Below are 17194 nucleotides of genomic sequence, written 5' to 3'. Positions count from 1 at the left end.
CAAACCTTCATTCTATCATTACATGATTCATTTTACAGAGATAATGGATACTAGAGGTTCAGATCCCAGATTACAAGCGAAACAATTAAAACAACAGAATATCAAATGGCCGATTTGATTTATACCAACTATACAGTCTTTCTTTATACAGACCTGGAGATACTGAGATGCCATCGATGCGAAGAATGCATCATTGTTACAAAAAATCCTACGAAAATTGGTTTATTACGGAAACACACAAGATTGCAGCGTATAGTCAAATTGATTTTAAATCGGTTTAAAAATAAAAATTCAATACTTTGTTCAATCTGGGAAGTTTTTGAGTTCATTTCAAACTACTGCAACAATTTCAAATAATGATTTTTTGCGTCAAACATGTATCAATGGCCCTATTACACCGTAAACCCTCAATAGCGTATTAAATCGGACAATTTTCGATATCCTAATTTTCAAACAAACAAACATTCAAACATTTTATTTGTTTTATATCACACTTCTTGGATTGAATCATTAATGTTTTAAATATGATAATCTCATAATATAAATGTTGATAAACTGATGTTTTGTCAAAACATCCAACTTTTCGTGATACCCGAGGCAATATTTGCAGCGATTTTAGTATTTGTGGCACAACAGTCGTCAACAGAACAACGATACTTTTGTGATGAGATTTAAAAGATGATTAATATTTGAGAAACAAGGTTAATGCTATGTAAAACGCTCAAAAAGTACTATTCAACGAATAATATTGCTGACATCTGGATGAGGAAATATTTTGACAAGAAGATAAATTTGACACGATAATAATATTTTACAGAGGGATTAATTGTTTTAAAAGGTTAATAAGAATTTACGCCAAAGCAACAGTTAGAAATGTGTGACATCATAATTGTTTGAATTAAATTATTCTATTAATTTTCTTTCAATTTTACTGAGTGCATCACATTGAATTGAGGAATATTGCCGGCTTATTCTTAGAGCGGATAGTGGGATATTTAATTTTTGTTTCCCAAGAGGTAGAGTTACGAGTGTCTAATTGCATATATTATAGTGAAACGATCAATTGTTATAAGGGGAGTTTAGCCTTTGGGATATCATATACGGATCCTCTTTTCATATTCAGCCTAACCTTAATTAAAGAGAGACGATTTGACCGTGTTTCGTCCTTTGTGCTTCTTTATCCGAGTTACTTTCGAGGTTATAGAAATTGGCTAAATCAGAAAATAACGTTTGCTCAGAGCAAAAAAAAATCGATTTCCCTTACTCCCTTCGGAATATGTCCATTATTTCCTATTTCATCATTTTTTCCACTTTTGGTAATTACTGAGACATTTTTCAGTCGATAATTAAATAAGAATGTAAGTTCGAGAATAATGGCATTTCGTGCCAAATAATAATATTTCTAGTTTTATTTATTACATATTTTCTTTGGCAAGATGAAGTTTGGATTTGCTCTGATGTTGTTGGCCTCCTTTGCCTTTTCAAGGGTGAGTAAATTTTTTTATTGTCGACGTTTTGACAAATAAGATCACACGCATTGAGATATGGGCTAATATTGCACTAAAAGAAAATCGAAGAAATAGTATGTTGACTTGCAACCATAATTTCAATATTCTGAAGCGAGTTTGAGTTTTTATAAATTTTTCTTAAAGCATTTAGTTTGGAAAAATCTAGCGCATGGGAATGAGAGAAATGTAAATTTGCATATAGAATATCTTACAACATTTTTTGATTATTCATTGATCTCTGAAATCAATGTCTAACTTTCGTAAAAAGGATATGCCTTGGATTTCATAAGAAAAAAGTGCCGAAACTCTTTGCATTGGACATTATATGCTCTTGTATTTACCATAATATGCACTTTCAGATTTATTGTTCTCTTCATCATAAGACAGAAGGTGAGATTTGAGTTATTTCCACATAGATTTAGGAATTTTGTGTGTATTGTATACACGCCGATCTTAAAATTGTCTTTATTATATCACATGTCACTAGTAAGTTTCAAATAATTATTTTCAAATACACTTTACTCAATGTACACATTCTTATTAAATTCTAATATTTGTTGAATTCAGCGTTTTTGTAAGATATAATCTGACCATAATTCTCAATGTTGGTCCATTGGACGCTGTCGTCATTGCCAAGTTGCCGCTTGTGAGCGCCACGAAATTCGAAATATTCAAATGTATTACATTTGAGTAAAATTAGTCCGTCTTGCTGTACATTTATGAAAAGTAAACTTGTGCTATCGATTGGGTTTCTACTAGACTAACTACTTATCCTTCTTCTAGGATTTTGTGCCGGTAGATCCGTATGCACATATTGCAAGGATGTTGTAGCAAGAGTAAAGATAACTATCCTAAGTCTTGCTGCTTACTATACAAATATATTTCTGTAACGTTGTGTCTGACCAAAGTCAGTCTTCCCCAGACAAACATTTATCAAACTGGGAGGTTGGAGAAACGTTACAGAAATTTATTTTGTTTATAGTGTGCAGCAAGACTCTTAAATCGCGTATAGGTCTTAGGATTTTAAAAGTAATATCAACTTATATTGGCAGAGGAACTATCTGAATTGTTTTCAACATATGTCATTACAAGTCCGGTTCAAGTTGACTCAGATGGGAAATTTTTATCTTACGATTTGAAAACTTCAAGTATTCGTAAGAGACGATCCGCAGCACACGAGCCCTGCAACACAACATCTTATGGACCATGTTCCGGTAATAAAGACAATGATATATATTATAATATCACGGCTTTCGGAGAGTCGTACCATATTGTTCTGAAGCAGAAAGATCAACTTATTGGCCCAAATGCCAAAATTGTCAGACATTTAACGAATACAAGCATTGAGGAAGACTTGATAAGACATGGAATATATGCTGGCTATGTTAAATATTTTGACAAAAGCAAAGTAGCAATGACGAGTTTTGATGGATTGGTGAGAACTTACTTATTAATATAATCTTTTATTTGTGTGTGTTTCCAAGTTTTTTCTGTCCCTGGTTCGAAACGGAAATCGAAGTTTTACCTGTGGTGTAGTGCTTCTATATGATAATGCGCTATGAACTTCTGGTTACTGTTTTTCATGGGTGTTTCATTGGTTTATTTATCAGGTGGACAGAAAAAATGTATGAAATTCAGAAAGATTTGTTATTCATTACGTTACTATTACGTTTTAACAAATAGCTTTTGAAAAAGCCTATTTGTTTGTTTATATTTTGTACAATAAATATCTCGATACTCATCGCGGGTCTGGTGGAGATGTATGATAACATAGAAATCTCGAATTTGACGCTGGACACATGGGTTTCACAGTCCTAGGCTATTAACATATACTACTTCAATGATCAAAATTACATGAATATGCTTGTGTCAATATATAGATTTTGACTATATTTATATTTATTGAAATATTCATAGGCTGGATATATCAAAACTGACAAAGGTGAATATTTTATCGAACCAATAGAACAAAGTCAGGACGAGAATGAAATTGATATCAAACCTCAAAGACATATTGTTTATGAGAAACGTGATCTTCTTTATAAACCGGAAGGTTGGTGGATTTTCCATGTATTATCTGCATGTGGTGGCACACTCGATGTCTCGGTTTAAGACTGGTGTTATAGAATATATTACAAAAAATTTATGAACTTTGCGATTTTAATTTGAAAGCAGTCTAATTGTGATTATTTGCGTATACTTCCCGTTTTGATCTGAATATAATATATGTATTGACGAACGAATACGAATTTAAAAAATATAAATTTATTATGTGTTTCACCAGGTAAAAATGGAAACAGACAACAAACGTTGTGGCCAGCTGTGGAGAATATGAAATTTCCATCATATGAAATGCTCGATGACGGTGAGGAAATAAATTTCATTAAATGTGATAGGACAATGGCGCAATTGTAAGGTTTCGGGATTGCATGCCAGTCTAGTCACCATCCAGTGCCCATCGCCCTGAGGGTTAACCAAACTTGGAAGATTTGAGTCCATATTGCAATCTGATACACGTATATATAGTAAATCGTTTCTGTGTATCTGAATAATTATTTGTAGCTTTGTTCAGAGAATCTCATAAAACCACTATTTTCATTGCTGATGTATAGTGGTGGTTGACAATTTTATATTTTTCATTTCTTCAGCATATCTAATAAGTAATCATCCACAAATTTTACCTCGTGGCCCTTCCTTCCTGGGCAATTGCCTTGATAAACACTGCATGGCAATTAAACATCTTGCTCAAAATGTATTTGCTGAACTTGGGTAGATCAAAATATTTTCTATTATAAGAAAACATCTTCGATAACACAACTAAAAGATCCAAGCGTCAGGTCAAAAAGAAAAAAAAAATTTACAACATAGAAGTACTGCTGACAGCTGACGACACCGTCATCGAATTTCATGGCAATGACAGAGTTCAAGATTATCTGATAACACTTATGAATATAGTAAGTAAATTCTCTCTATCAGCTTGAGATATAATGTTATGGCGGTTCCGATCAGGAAGAAGAAAACAGATACTGATATGGCTCTATTCAATTTTGATATTACGCGATAACAACATTGCTGATATGAGTAAATTCGTCTCCACTAAAGCTTATAAATTGTTCATAAGAATGATAAAAAATAAAATTTTATTCGAATCTAAAATAAAAGACGAGTCAAAACTTTTTAGTACTCTTTGTAAGAATTACTGCGTCTAGCAATATATACTGAATTATCGAAAGCTGCCCGGTTAAAAATTACAATATTCGTTTTTAAAAATATTGATATGAGTAGGTCAGGGAAGTCGGACCCACTAATAAATTATTTTGAATAACTCTTTACAAAATGCTGCAGCTGCATTTGTTCTACGTGTGATTTATGCACCCACCCTCCAGCTATCTTACCACATTTGCACATCGTTTCCATAGCAACGAATCAGAATTTACGCGCAATTTTCAGCTGAAAAATATCGGGGTAAGTTGAACATTTTGTGGGCAAGACGGACATACATCAAAAAAAAAACTTGATGGTGTCTGATAAGATTTCGGTCAACGCCTAGATGCCTTAGGATCAGGGCTTTTAACATTTTGTTTAAACAGAGCATTTTCCTGCATGTTAACCAGTGTGTCCGTCTTTCCCCCTAAAAGATACTACAGGGCAATTTTCCAAAGAGCTTAAACAGCTTTAGGAAAAACAACAAATTTTTTAGACTTTCTCAACTGCAGTTTTTACATCTTATTTATACAAACTTCTAGATTCTAGAGGTATTTACTTTGTGATTTCTTGGCATGACCTTGGACATATTTTAAACGTTTGTAGGGAGAAAATTGAATGGGGTAAAATGAGATTTTACGCCGACCTCGACCTACTATATGAAAAATTGTCCCTGAACATTAACAATGGCGATGAAGATTTCACTATCAGCACCATTGATCGAAACATTCCGATACAAATAAGATTTTGATATAGATTAACGATTTGCAACGTTAGTATTACTTATATCTCTGCCGATTGCCTGTGGCCTGTGTAACTACCAGGAGCAATAAGAGCATTTAAGGCTATAAATTTGTTATCAATTGTTCAGGTTAATGAGATATATCATGACGACACAATCGGACATCAAATCAATATCATTATTGTTCGGATATCATTGTTGAACAAGAAAGATGTCAGTAACATGTTAATCACTTATATTAATATTTTTTTATTTTGCATTGCTTTTATATACACACGTTTTTCAAATTCTTCCAGATTTGCTAACAGTCTAACAATTCCATAAATTCACAAGTATTTTTCATGATCAGCCAATGAATCGAATTTATTGTTCTTCCAGATTTTCTAACAGTCTAACAATTCCATAAATTCACAAGTATTTTTCATGATCAGCCAATGAATCGAATTTATTGCTCGAGCTCAGTAGTTGTTCATCCTGTGAATTCGCTTGCATTTGACACGCAGAAAAATTGAAAAAAGTTTTTTGAAATTATCAATAATATTACTGCTAAATCTTTGTAAAACTTGAATTCAGGTTTTATTTGTTTATCACGAAATGAAATTTCTGGAAAATTCTTCATTAGTCTAACATTGGTCGACGTAGTATTTTATCTTGAGCCTTTTCATAAAAACCTTACCACAGTGGTTCTCAACCTTTTATGGCTCGTGGCCCCCTTCCGGAGGCTTTTTGCACTCGTGGCCCCCCTGTTCACCATTCTGAAAAAAATGACGTGTTAGATTGTATTATGTATTTACGACCTTTTATAGAATGCAAAAACAAACTACAGGCAAAAAAGTCAAAGCTTATTAGTAAATAATAAATGGGAATCTTGCGCTCGGTTCTGTCTAACTAGGTTCATTATATTAGACACCGTCTTTCATATAGCCAGGCAATTGTGACTGTCAACATCCGGACGGTTACTAGATTTTGCTTTGTTGGTAAAAAGATCAGAAAAAAAATAGATTGGCACAGATAGGTTGTGGCAAATTGAACTAGCAATGAAGAAGCTTTCTTACTAAGTAGTAGGTAAGAATCGCAAAGAAATAACCATAAACTCGAAAAGTCTTCTTTGCTCGATTTCAAGCAAACTTGTTGGCAAACATAAGCAGCCATGTCACCAATGAAGCCAACGTAACTGTGGTTCATTTTCGTATTATGGGCATTGGGAATTTACATATAGGCTTATGCAGTTATATGATATCGACGGTTATGTCGCAGACTAGCGAAACTGCCCGTCTGCAGGTTAGACGGCCCACCAACGAGCTATTCTGACTAGTAGATTCAAAATTCCATTATGATCAAACAATTCACACATACAAGAAAGTGAATACACCTCGTGACTGGAAACAATCTATTCAGGAAATAAAACTGAGGTGAACGGGGAATTTTCTTTTAAATGGAAAGTATGCAAATGAAGTCGCTTCACAATCAATTTTTAGCCTTGTGTCGTGGCCCCCCTTGAACTGCTTGGTGGCCCCCTCGGGGGGCCACCGGCCCTCGGTTGAGAACCACCGCCTTACCAATTCAAAAATCAATTTTTGTATTGGCTCAAAAATGTAGATGATAACTTTTGCTTTTCATACTTGACAGTCGAGAAATCTAATTGCACACGATGATCCTTCAGTAAGTCTTAAAAACGTTTGTAAGTGGGCACATGACATGTATAATGCTGGCCATGAAGATTCAGGAAGCACTTACGACCACGCTATATTTTTAACAAGACAAAAATTTGGGCCGACAGGAATGGAAGGTACGGTGTATTTACTTTGTTCAATCGCAGATTACTGCACTGAATTATGAAGTATACCAGTGTACCTCGGCACTTTCAAAAGATCTTTTTTTTCGCATATTTATTTGTTATTATCAGTTATATTACTTTTATATATATATCATAGCAAAATGTACATTACATAGTTTCAATTCGAAGGTTACGCTCATGTTACTGGGATGTGTCATCCACTCAGGAGTTGCACACTCAATCATGAAGATGGTTTTTCATCCTCGTTCGTCGTTGCTCATGAGACAGGACATGTGTGAGTATGAGTATTTTTAGTGGTGTCGTTGGTTACGGTTCATACCAATTCAACTTACATTTAATGAACACAGTTTAGGCATGGAGCATGATGGCGAAGGTAATAAATGTGGAGACGAGACGAGTATGGGATCAATTATGGCTCCACTTGTTCAAGCTGCATTTCATCGTTATCACTGGTCAAGATGTAGCCAATATGAGTTGAAGGGACATATTCGGTATGAAAATAACATAAGTAACATATAGTAATTAGATTCTAAAAAGTCAACACAGCGTTCTGAGTCAAGAAAATTTGTGAGGGTAGTAAGGGAAGTATATTCTTCGGGGATAGTTAGATTCAGCTCTCGGCTGTGCTTTAACATATAATATGAGAAATGCTTTTTTATTGTTCTTGCTTTACGCATACTTGGTCCCACTGGCTACAAATCGTGTGTAGGTTTTCACGACTAATTTCACTACTACATTTGACAGAAAGTTTGACTGCTTGTTGAATAATCCTCACACACCTGACTGGGGAGTCACTCCAGAATATCCTGGAGTTTATTATTCGTTGGATGATCAATGTAGATTCGATTTTGGTCCTGGATATAAGCAATGCATGGCTGTGAGTATGATCATCTTTTAGTGAGATTCGGCAAATTCCCTTATTCCTTCAATTGTGAAATTATTCTAGTTTTACATATGACAATATCGGGTAAATTTCCAACTATTTTATATTCATCAGTTTCAAAACCTGGATGTCTGTAGAACTCTATGGTGCAGTCATGACGATAATCCCAAATTTTGCAAAACTAAAAATGGGCCGCCTGTAGATGGAACGGAATGTGCGGAGAATATGGTAATATATGTATAAATGTAAATGGTAATTTTGAATTGGAATACGGGTGTAAATGGCAAGGCTCTGTTACTACCTATTATGATTTAGTATGTAATAAATCGATCACAAATATGAGAATTTTAAACAAACTTCTGAAATATTATACAGATAAGATATTTGTACATAAAGTGAATCAAAATTTATCTTTAAACTCTCCACTTCCTAATTATTCTAATGATTAATGTTGTCAATTTTGGCAAATTTAGACGGTCCCAAATATTTACCAAAAACTTTAAATCTCTGTATTGTATACACATATTTGTATTATGTTTTCTGGTTTGGCAAATCGAGAATTCTTCCCTTTTCTTGCATTGAAGTCCTAATCAGATTTATATTTATTGTCTGTCAGTGGTGCTTCAAAAGTCATTGCGTCTGGAGAAATCAGCGACAAGGTCCGGTAGACGGGGCTTGGGGAGTTTGGTCAAGTTATGGAATATGTTCGAGATCGTGCGGGACGGGGGTCATGATGCGAACGCGTCAATGCAACAGACCTCGGTAAGATCCATATTCGCCACCCCCGTATTTAAGATTCCAATTGATTTTCATGCAACTTTTAGATAAGAAACGCATGTATTGGCGATTGAACATACAATTTTAGATATTTCTAGTCCCTGCTTTCATGATATTTATTTCCAATGAACTAATTTAACAAGTAAGTATCGGTGATTTCCTGTAAAAAACAGACACCATAAATTCCTTTTAATCCAGAAGTTTAGGAGGTAATTCAGGATTCTTTACACAAACGTCAATTCCCTCTGGATTCTAGAATATGTTTCAAATGACATGGGTTCTGCGTTTTTTGATTCACTCTGTATTATGTATTCATTCACTCTATCAATTTAGCTGGAACGTAAAACTAAGCGAAAGTTTTTGTTACATATTTGTTGATACAATCACGTCATGTGGTCTCCATATCTCTGTTCATCAATTTTATTTATTTTACTTAACTCGAAAAAATCATCAAAACAGGATGTATTTTACATAGTATTTGATTTTTCTTGAGATAATAACACACGGGTGGCATCTTTCCATGTACGTAGATAAAATGTGAATGCTTAATAGATTTAGCTTATTTGTTTTTACGTATGGTAAAGGCCATCGGATGTAGTTTTCAGAGTTCAAAGACTTATAGATACATTTACCATTCTTTGTTTACGTTTTTTGTGCGGTAATACAAATTTAGTGGTGTTTGATATTTGCGTTGTGTAATTTATGCGGTCACTCAACAACCTTTGAAATAAGTCTTTCATTAAATGTACTAGAAAAGATGCGTTCTGATATAGGCTGCCTAATTTATTAGAACTTGCGTGAAGTGCTTGCGGTAAAGATAATTGCCCATGGTTAACCCTGATCCATGATTGCCACCAGGTATATCTATGTTTAGAATATATAAAGCACAACCGGTGTTAAACGATGTAATACGATAATGTATTTTAACCATATCATGCTCGGATGAAGATTTCCTCATAAAAACGGCTCCGTGATGGCAACGCACAGTTTTACCTAATGTTTTACATTTAGAATCGGATAAAAAGGAAAAATTAACTCGAGGCACGTTATATTTTACAGGCCAGCATACGGGGGCAAAACGTGTCCCGGATTGTCCATCGAATATGGGCTTTGTAACAAACAATCATGCGTTGGATCGTACGATTACAGAGCAGAACAATGTATATACCATCAGAAAAAGGAATATGCAAATCGTAGACATACTTGGTTACCGTATGAAAGTGAAATAGGTGGGATATTGGGGTTGAACTGCTTTAATATTTCCCATAATCCCGAAAAAAATCCCCAAATACTTTAAAATTCGATTTCATTCAAAGATAGCAATTTAATTATTTCATTTTGGGAGTAAAATGAGAATTTTTTTCAATGGCTAAAAACGTATCATGGATATGTATTATTTTTTTTGTAGCTGATTTGAAATGCGAATTGTTTTGTACATCGAAAGAAACAAACACAATATTATCAATGGGGTCTCCTGTCGCTGATGGCACGAGATGCAGCTATGATGATCCATATAGTATTTGTATTAACGCAGAATGTATGGTAAGAAAGCTAACCAGATATTTTTAATACTTTTATATTTTTTGTTCCATATTGAAAGCGTTTTACAAATTTTGATTGTCTTAGATTTTGGGAGAATTCCGTTTTTGTTGAGTGTTTCATCTTTCGGAACTCAGTTCAAAGTGATGATAATAAAAATTGCGTTGTACTTAATAATAAGTTTACCTCAAAATAATTTTACCTTCACAAGTGATCGCTGAGTGTTTCTCGTTCTGAGTAGCACTGTCAAACAATCGCACCTTTCTCGAAACAATCGCAGTAAAATTGTCGATATTTTATTGCAAAGTATTGGGTCAATCAGTAAGGTTGTTGATCGTTATAGCAATGTATTCGTAGAAAGTTGGGTGCGACGGTATTATTGGATCAGACAAGCGCGATGATGAATGTGGAGTATGCGACGGTGATGGGAGTCAGTGCAGACGAATAAACTCAACTTACAGAAAATTGATCAGAAAACCTCATAATAGTTGAGTATTGCAGTAATTATACAACATTTCTAACAAATTACGTGAATTCATTCAAGAAATAGCTCATTTATAGAGTCAATTTAGTTTGCACAAAAAAATTCAGCAGAAATGATTATTTTTCCATAAATTATCCCGATTCCAAATCACAGCGTTTCTAAAACAAAATTCATATTCCCGTCTCAAACAATAGTTTGTAACATATTTTTGGCATTAAAAATGTCTTAATTATAAAAATGAATATATACTTCAATTAGGTTACATGAAAATGTTTGCAATACCAAGGAAAGCAAGACGAGTTCAGATAAAAGAAGCAATGCCTGATCCAACCGATATCATAGGTATGATTATTTTCTGTTTAGTGTTTTTTTTTCAAATAAACTCCAATAAATAGACAAATTAAACTTCTAGTTGGTTCCCTAGTTTATCGGCATAAAATTCTGTCATCATGTTAAAAATCTAGTCGAGCCAGTATTGAATATCCCGCAGGACTATGTAAATGATGTCCTTTGCGTGAATAAGATTTATGCAGTACAAGTACTGATTAAATATTCATCAAGTATTCCGTACCGTTTTTTGCATTGCAGCTTTGAAAAATCGACGAACTGGAAGGTATGTGTTGAACCAAAAAGGTTCTATAAGTGAAGGAGATGTTCAAAGACAAATAATCGATGCTGGTACTAAATGGACATACACAAGAAATCGAGATAAGGAAATGTTACAGTCAGCAGGACCCCTCCAATCCGATTATGCTATTATGGTAAGACACAGCAAAGAATGTGTTGCTTTTCCGTAATACATTTGCTCAGATCTGAATCCCGTGCATGATGATTATATGCGAGTGGATTGTTGGACTCCTCATCGTCGCAGTCTAGTAACCTCTGGTGGGTTACAGCTATATAATTGAGACGTCTCGTCGGCTTTTCTCCCCTCCGAGATAAATATGAAAATCAAAACTTATTTACAAAAGTACCATGTTTCCCCGAAAATAAGACAGGTTCTTATTTCAATTTTCTTTCGAAAAATAACACTAGGGCTTCTTTTTGGGGAATGTCTTATTTTCATTTACCAAAAACAAAATTACAAAGAAGAGAATTACGAGATTTTTAAATATATATACAAAATATGAAAACCGACATTCATTTACTCATAAATAACACGTTTTTGTTTGAAAAACTGCTAAGCGTAGATTATTAATCATTTAAAAAGTGGGAGAGAGATTTTTTGCTATCGACTAAGTCAAGAAAAAAATCGCGCTATAGACTAGGTCTAATTTTAAGGGTAAGGCTTATAATAAAATCATTTTTAAAACTCAGATAAGACTTATCTTCGAGGAAACACGGTATAACAGCTACTGGCACCTGAAACCAGAAATTTCAATGTAAAAAGATTTCTTGAGGCGCGTAATACGGCGACTTAGAATTCATGGAATGTTCATAATTTTTCTATTTTATTTTCGAAGATACCCGTTAATAATATTTCATATTATTGCATTACTGTGTTCCACATATACAGCTTGTTTCACGAAATCGTGGGAAGCGAGTAAGAGTTCATTACAGTTATGTACTGCATTCAAGCGCTGTAGAGAACGGATTATATCAGTATGAAATACGAAGATGGTATCCATGCTCCGTTACCTGCGGAGAAGGAACGAGGTTTGTTGTTATATAGCAGGGCTAATCAACTATTTCACCAAAGGTCGTACACAAGATTTGAAAATTACCGGGGTCATTATCACGTTTCGGTGGCGGTAAGACAAGGCATTCAATTGTGTAGCTGAGCGCCGACTTTGCTACAAATATGTGATATATTCGCCCCCATATCACCCGTACCTATTATATTTTTAAAAGTCTTCCAGCGACTTGAATTATCTCCATTATCAACAGCTGCTTAATTTATTCTGTCTGTATTTTCAAAAGTACCTCACTTTCTCAGGTTAGCCAGGTTTGGCTGCAGGAACAAGTGCACAAAGAAGTGGGTGCGAAAAACCTATTGCATTACTGTACCACCAAGACGAATACGTGAACGATGCTCCAAGGAATGCGAGTCACGAGCCAGGTAATGTTACCGGCATTCTACTACTATTATTTTGAGGTTTGATTAAACTATAAGCTAGTGATATTAGAAGACTAAATCCTTTATAAAATAATAGGAAGAACCAGTTGTTTTTGTAGACCAATAGTCGTGAATCACGTCGATAACGTTACTTCAATAAATACAAGTATATGCCTTAGACATAGATTTACTTATGGCTGGATTTTTGACCGTACTCATTCACTTATACGATACACTATGTCGCGTTTTATTAGCTTCCCCGAAGACTGAAGTTTTAAGTTCAGTAGCAATTTTTTTCAAGATAACATTACAGAATGTATATAAAAATATAATTTATTCTCTCTTAGATGGCATGTTGGGCATTGGAGCACTTGTTCAATATCGTGTGGTCAAGTTGGCAGAAAGACTCGAAAAGTTTATTGTGAAAGACAAGACAGTCATGAATCATGGGGAAAAACAGAGGACTTAGCATGCAGGAATATTTCGGCAAAACCATCATCAAATAAAGCATGTCCAAGAACAACATGTCCATCAGAGTGGAGAACTGGGAACTGGTCTTTGGTAAATTACAATTAGTCTCTTGTAGTGGGTGTGGATTAGTATCAACTAAGACCAAAATTTATATTTTTTTAAGTATTTTTCCAGTTACTAAATGTTTCTAGTGGTCGGCGTTTTGATACCTATTTTAGACTGTTAGTGCTTTTGATATATCTGTGATCAATTTTTCATTATTAAGTTTCTTTTGGGGGCTTTCTCTTTTGAGAATTGTTGCTGTAAACTTTTAAAACTACATATTCTCAGATCATTTTTTTTACCGTCATTTTTTTTTACCTCATGGTGCGTTGGTGCCTGCAGATATTTGCATAAGTTGGAGCTAAACTTTATACTCACATCATTATATCAACCAACAGTCAAAATATATAGGCTTTATAATGCTTTTGTCGTTGACTATATTATCAGTAAAATATGTATCATTTTGATAATTCAGTGTTCAGTTTCTTGTGGTAGTGGAATTCGTAAACGCCGAGTAGCATGTGTATCGACAGGTAAAATCGTTTCGGATGTCCAATGCTTGGGAACAAAACCGATGGACGTTGAAGATTGTCACCGACCAGGATGTTCTGGTGAGATATGCGATAATAAGCCACATTATTCAGCATGATTAACTATTCAAATTTGGCAATTTCATTTGGTTATTCAAGAGTTAGATATTTATATTTGCACTATACAGACGGGAAAGAAAGTTGGTATTTTCATTTTTATAAGTTTCATATTTAATACAGGTCAAAGATTTTATTAGTTTATTAAATCCAATTTATTTAGAGAAAATCTGCGAAAGAGATGAATCTAACTCTATCTGCAACATTGATTCAATGGCAAAATATTGTTCAGTAGCTGGATTTTATCAACTGTGTTGTCATTCCTGTAGATCCAGATACGCCAGACATAGCCAAGGTATGATGATGATTTTTCTGCTATAGTTCACTATTTTTATGGGTCTGAAAAAAAAATCAGGGAATAATATGTTTCACATTTTTAATTTTTCATCAGTTTTGTTTTGATTATGATTGAATGCATGGGGTCGTATTTACGGAAAGGAATAGTAAATGAATCCGTGGTCAATGGATCTTCCTTTGAATAATTTTATGACGCTATTCCCATATTATAACGCCATGTTGTTGTAGTTCACTTCGTACTAAGTTAACATGATGCCTTTTTTGTTACATTTTTTGTACTATTTTCTACATTCCTTGTGATTCGACGTGGCCTTTCCAATCTGAACGTTTATAAGATTTCATCGATAAGAACAAAGATGTGAATTGGATAAATAATTGTCATATTTTCACCAATTATTTTTATTTATATTTGCAGGTACTCGGGTGCACAGAGCTACAAAGAATAATAATTCTCGATCTCCGAGATAAATACAATATTTCAAATTACAATATTATCTAACGACTCTAATACTGCGGTTAAAGCTATTTAAGACAAGAGAGCTGTGCTCAAATATATTGACACGTCACAAGGTGTCGCTATTTTTTATTCTGACACATAAAAAAACGAATCTCTTAAAGTCCACAGAAATTTTTGAAATAAGTAAAAGTAATAGCCATCTGGCAAAAATATCATTCTTTAACCACTGAAAATTTCAAAGCAATTGGTCCAGTATTCGAAGGGAAAAGCGATTTCATCATGACGAAAGAGAAGAATAATACGAACAGGAACAACAACCTAATATTGAAACGATCGTTATGTACACTGACGTGTCCAATAGTTTGAGCCTATCAAAACAAACAATAGGTTCTTCCCCCTCTAAATTTGTACCAATAGTACCAGTACCAATAGTCGACTGAATTCTGAACCACAGTGCAGACCTTTCTCAGGGGTAAAATTTTAGGAACCAGATTATCTTGCAATAACCAATATCGCGTACAGTGAGTTGCCAGGCAGAAGAGCGTTGCCAAAATACAATTTACGCTACTTCAAGACTCAATAATAGACTTATTAATAGCAACGAATTATAAATTTGGTGACATGCAAACAATATATATATAATACCACAAGCGCATTTATCAATTGTGAATTCTACCACTATACTGTACTTGCTCTTTATCGCATCGACTATGTTCCGAGCCAATCAGCAATAGCATATCAGTGTCGCCACAATAAGTTTTCAGCAGCTGCTCAGACACCCTTTCAACTCAGACGTCAAGTATGGTGAATATGTACTAGTTTCCGTCGTTTTGACTACCAGTTTCTTAGTAATGTGTCTAAAATTTAAGATAATTCATTTCATCTCATAAGAATCAGTTTACTGGCTGTAACCAATAACGGAACGATTTTTATTAGCTTACATATTCTGGACATTAAAATCTGGAACGCAAGCCATCAGGTGGCACTGGTGTATCGTGCCTCTTCAATTGCGTTACCATAAAAAAATGATACGGCACGAAAATGAGATACTTTCGCTGGCAACTGTACGTACGCTTTACGTGATATTTTTTGCAGATGTAGTTCGATGAGAGACATAAGGTGAAGAACAGAATAAACTGGGACCACAAATCAGATCAGCATTAAAATGAAACACGGGGCTTACGACGATGGTGGACCGGCACCAAGTTACTGACCAACCAAAGTGCCGTAGCGTATTAATGAGAGACAAGCCTACAGTAGTCAAATAGTAGACCTCGTGGTGATCTTACGCAGCTGCGCACTGTATCGGACTTATTCTTATGACACGTTTGCTTGTGGTACCGGTACCAGTAAACTACAGCAAGCAGCAAACCCAAGTTATCGTAATTAGCAGTTAAGATTTTAAATTACCCCTACATTATGCGAAGTGCGTACCAATAAGTTATTTTTTGAACTGACGTACCGTACATTTACTGGATTACTATTCCACGTATATTGGATACACGTGGAAGGTAGGCAGGCACCCAGCCAAGAAATTTGCTAGTTTTGCGGCAAGTCAAAATTTATGGTAGCACGTATATATAGATAGAGTAGAAGCTTTGGCTGTAAAAAAATAATTTTGTCGAAAGACGTCTAGAATAGACGAGCCCTTGCCGAAACCTTAATAGGACTATTAGATACAATGGCGATACAACACCTTAGCACCATCGGTTCGCAATAATAGAACCTAGCAACTTGGACAATAGAGACCGTTTTTTCATACTATTTGCATATTATGGCGTTTCCAGTGCTCAAGCTTTTTTCCGTAAACAGTGTTCTGTGCTTGAATATAACTAGAAGGAAAAAATACTAGGTTGTTATTATGAAGGTACACGGATAGGTAAAACTTCTTTATTAAGTGCGTTTGGCAAGTTGTTGGTGGGGGTTAATTGGGCGTCGATCGTTTAATCACGCGAGAATGGTAGGTTAAAGTATTACGTTGACGGTTTCGTTGTTTCACGCACAAGCGACACTTTCGCTTATGAAATTTAGTACGTCGCAGTTGTGCGGATGAATAGCAATCTGCGGGACCACTTTATGGGCCCTAAAAGCGGAGGAGCTTGGCACAAACTTTCACAATCTTCACATTTCCGACAATTACAATCCAGCGACCACGAGCTCTGGAGAGCTTATTGGACACCGGAAACGGCATTCCAAGTGAACAACGATTCCTCAGTGTACGATACGACACCACCAACAAGCGGTACGAAAATACACATTTGCGTCAACGCAGCAACATTTCCTGTGTAC

General features: G+C 34.9%; 1 protein-coding gene across 1 annotated transcript; it reads left to right on the top strand.

Moving 5' to 3' along the window:
* The first annotated feature begins 950 nt into the window (after positions 1-950).
* Positions 951-17092, top strand: LOC120338940 (A disintegrin and metalloproteinase with thrombospondin motifs 3-like). The gene is made up of 24 exons (XM_078115882.1): positions 951-1487; positions 1868-1898; positions 2561-2943; positions 3426-3561; positions 3793-3873; positions 4305-4462; positions 5584-5667; positions 7084-7243; positions 7421-7526; positions 7600-7743; positions 7997-8129; positions 8250-8363; positions 8752-8897; positions 9972-10141; positions 10321-10454; positions 10809-10938; positions 11194-11277; positions 11524-11696; positions 12452-12591; positions 12872-12994; positions 13339-13552; positions 13980-14115; positions 14315-14446; positions 14864-17092. The coding sequence occupies exons 1-24, from the start codon at positions 1437-1439 to the stop codon at positions 14914-14916; spliced, it is 3216 nt and encodes a 1071-aa protein (XP_077972008.1). The 5' UTR covers positions 951-1436; the 3' UTR covers positions 14917-17092.
* Positions 17093-17194: the final 102 nt, after the last annotated feature.

The sequence above is a fragment of the Styela clava genome, chromosome 9 (assembly GCF_964204865.1).
Source record: "Styela clava chromosome 9, kaStyClav1.hap1.2, whole genome shotgun sequence".
In the NCBI taxonomy this organism is placed as follows: Eukaryota; Metazoa; Chordata; class Ascidiacea; order Stolidobranchia; family Styelidae; genus Styela; species Styela clava.
Note: the sequence above shows the minus strand (reverse complement) of the source record. Positions and strands in the feature narration are given on the sequence as shown.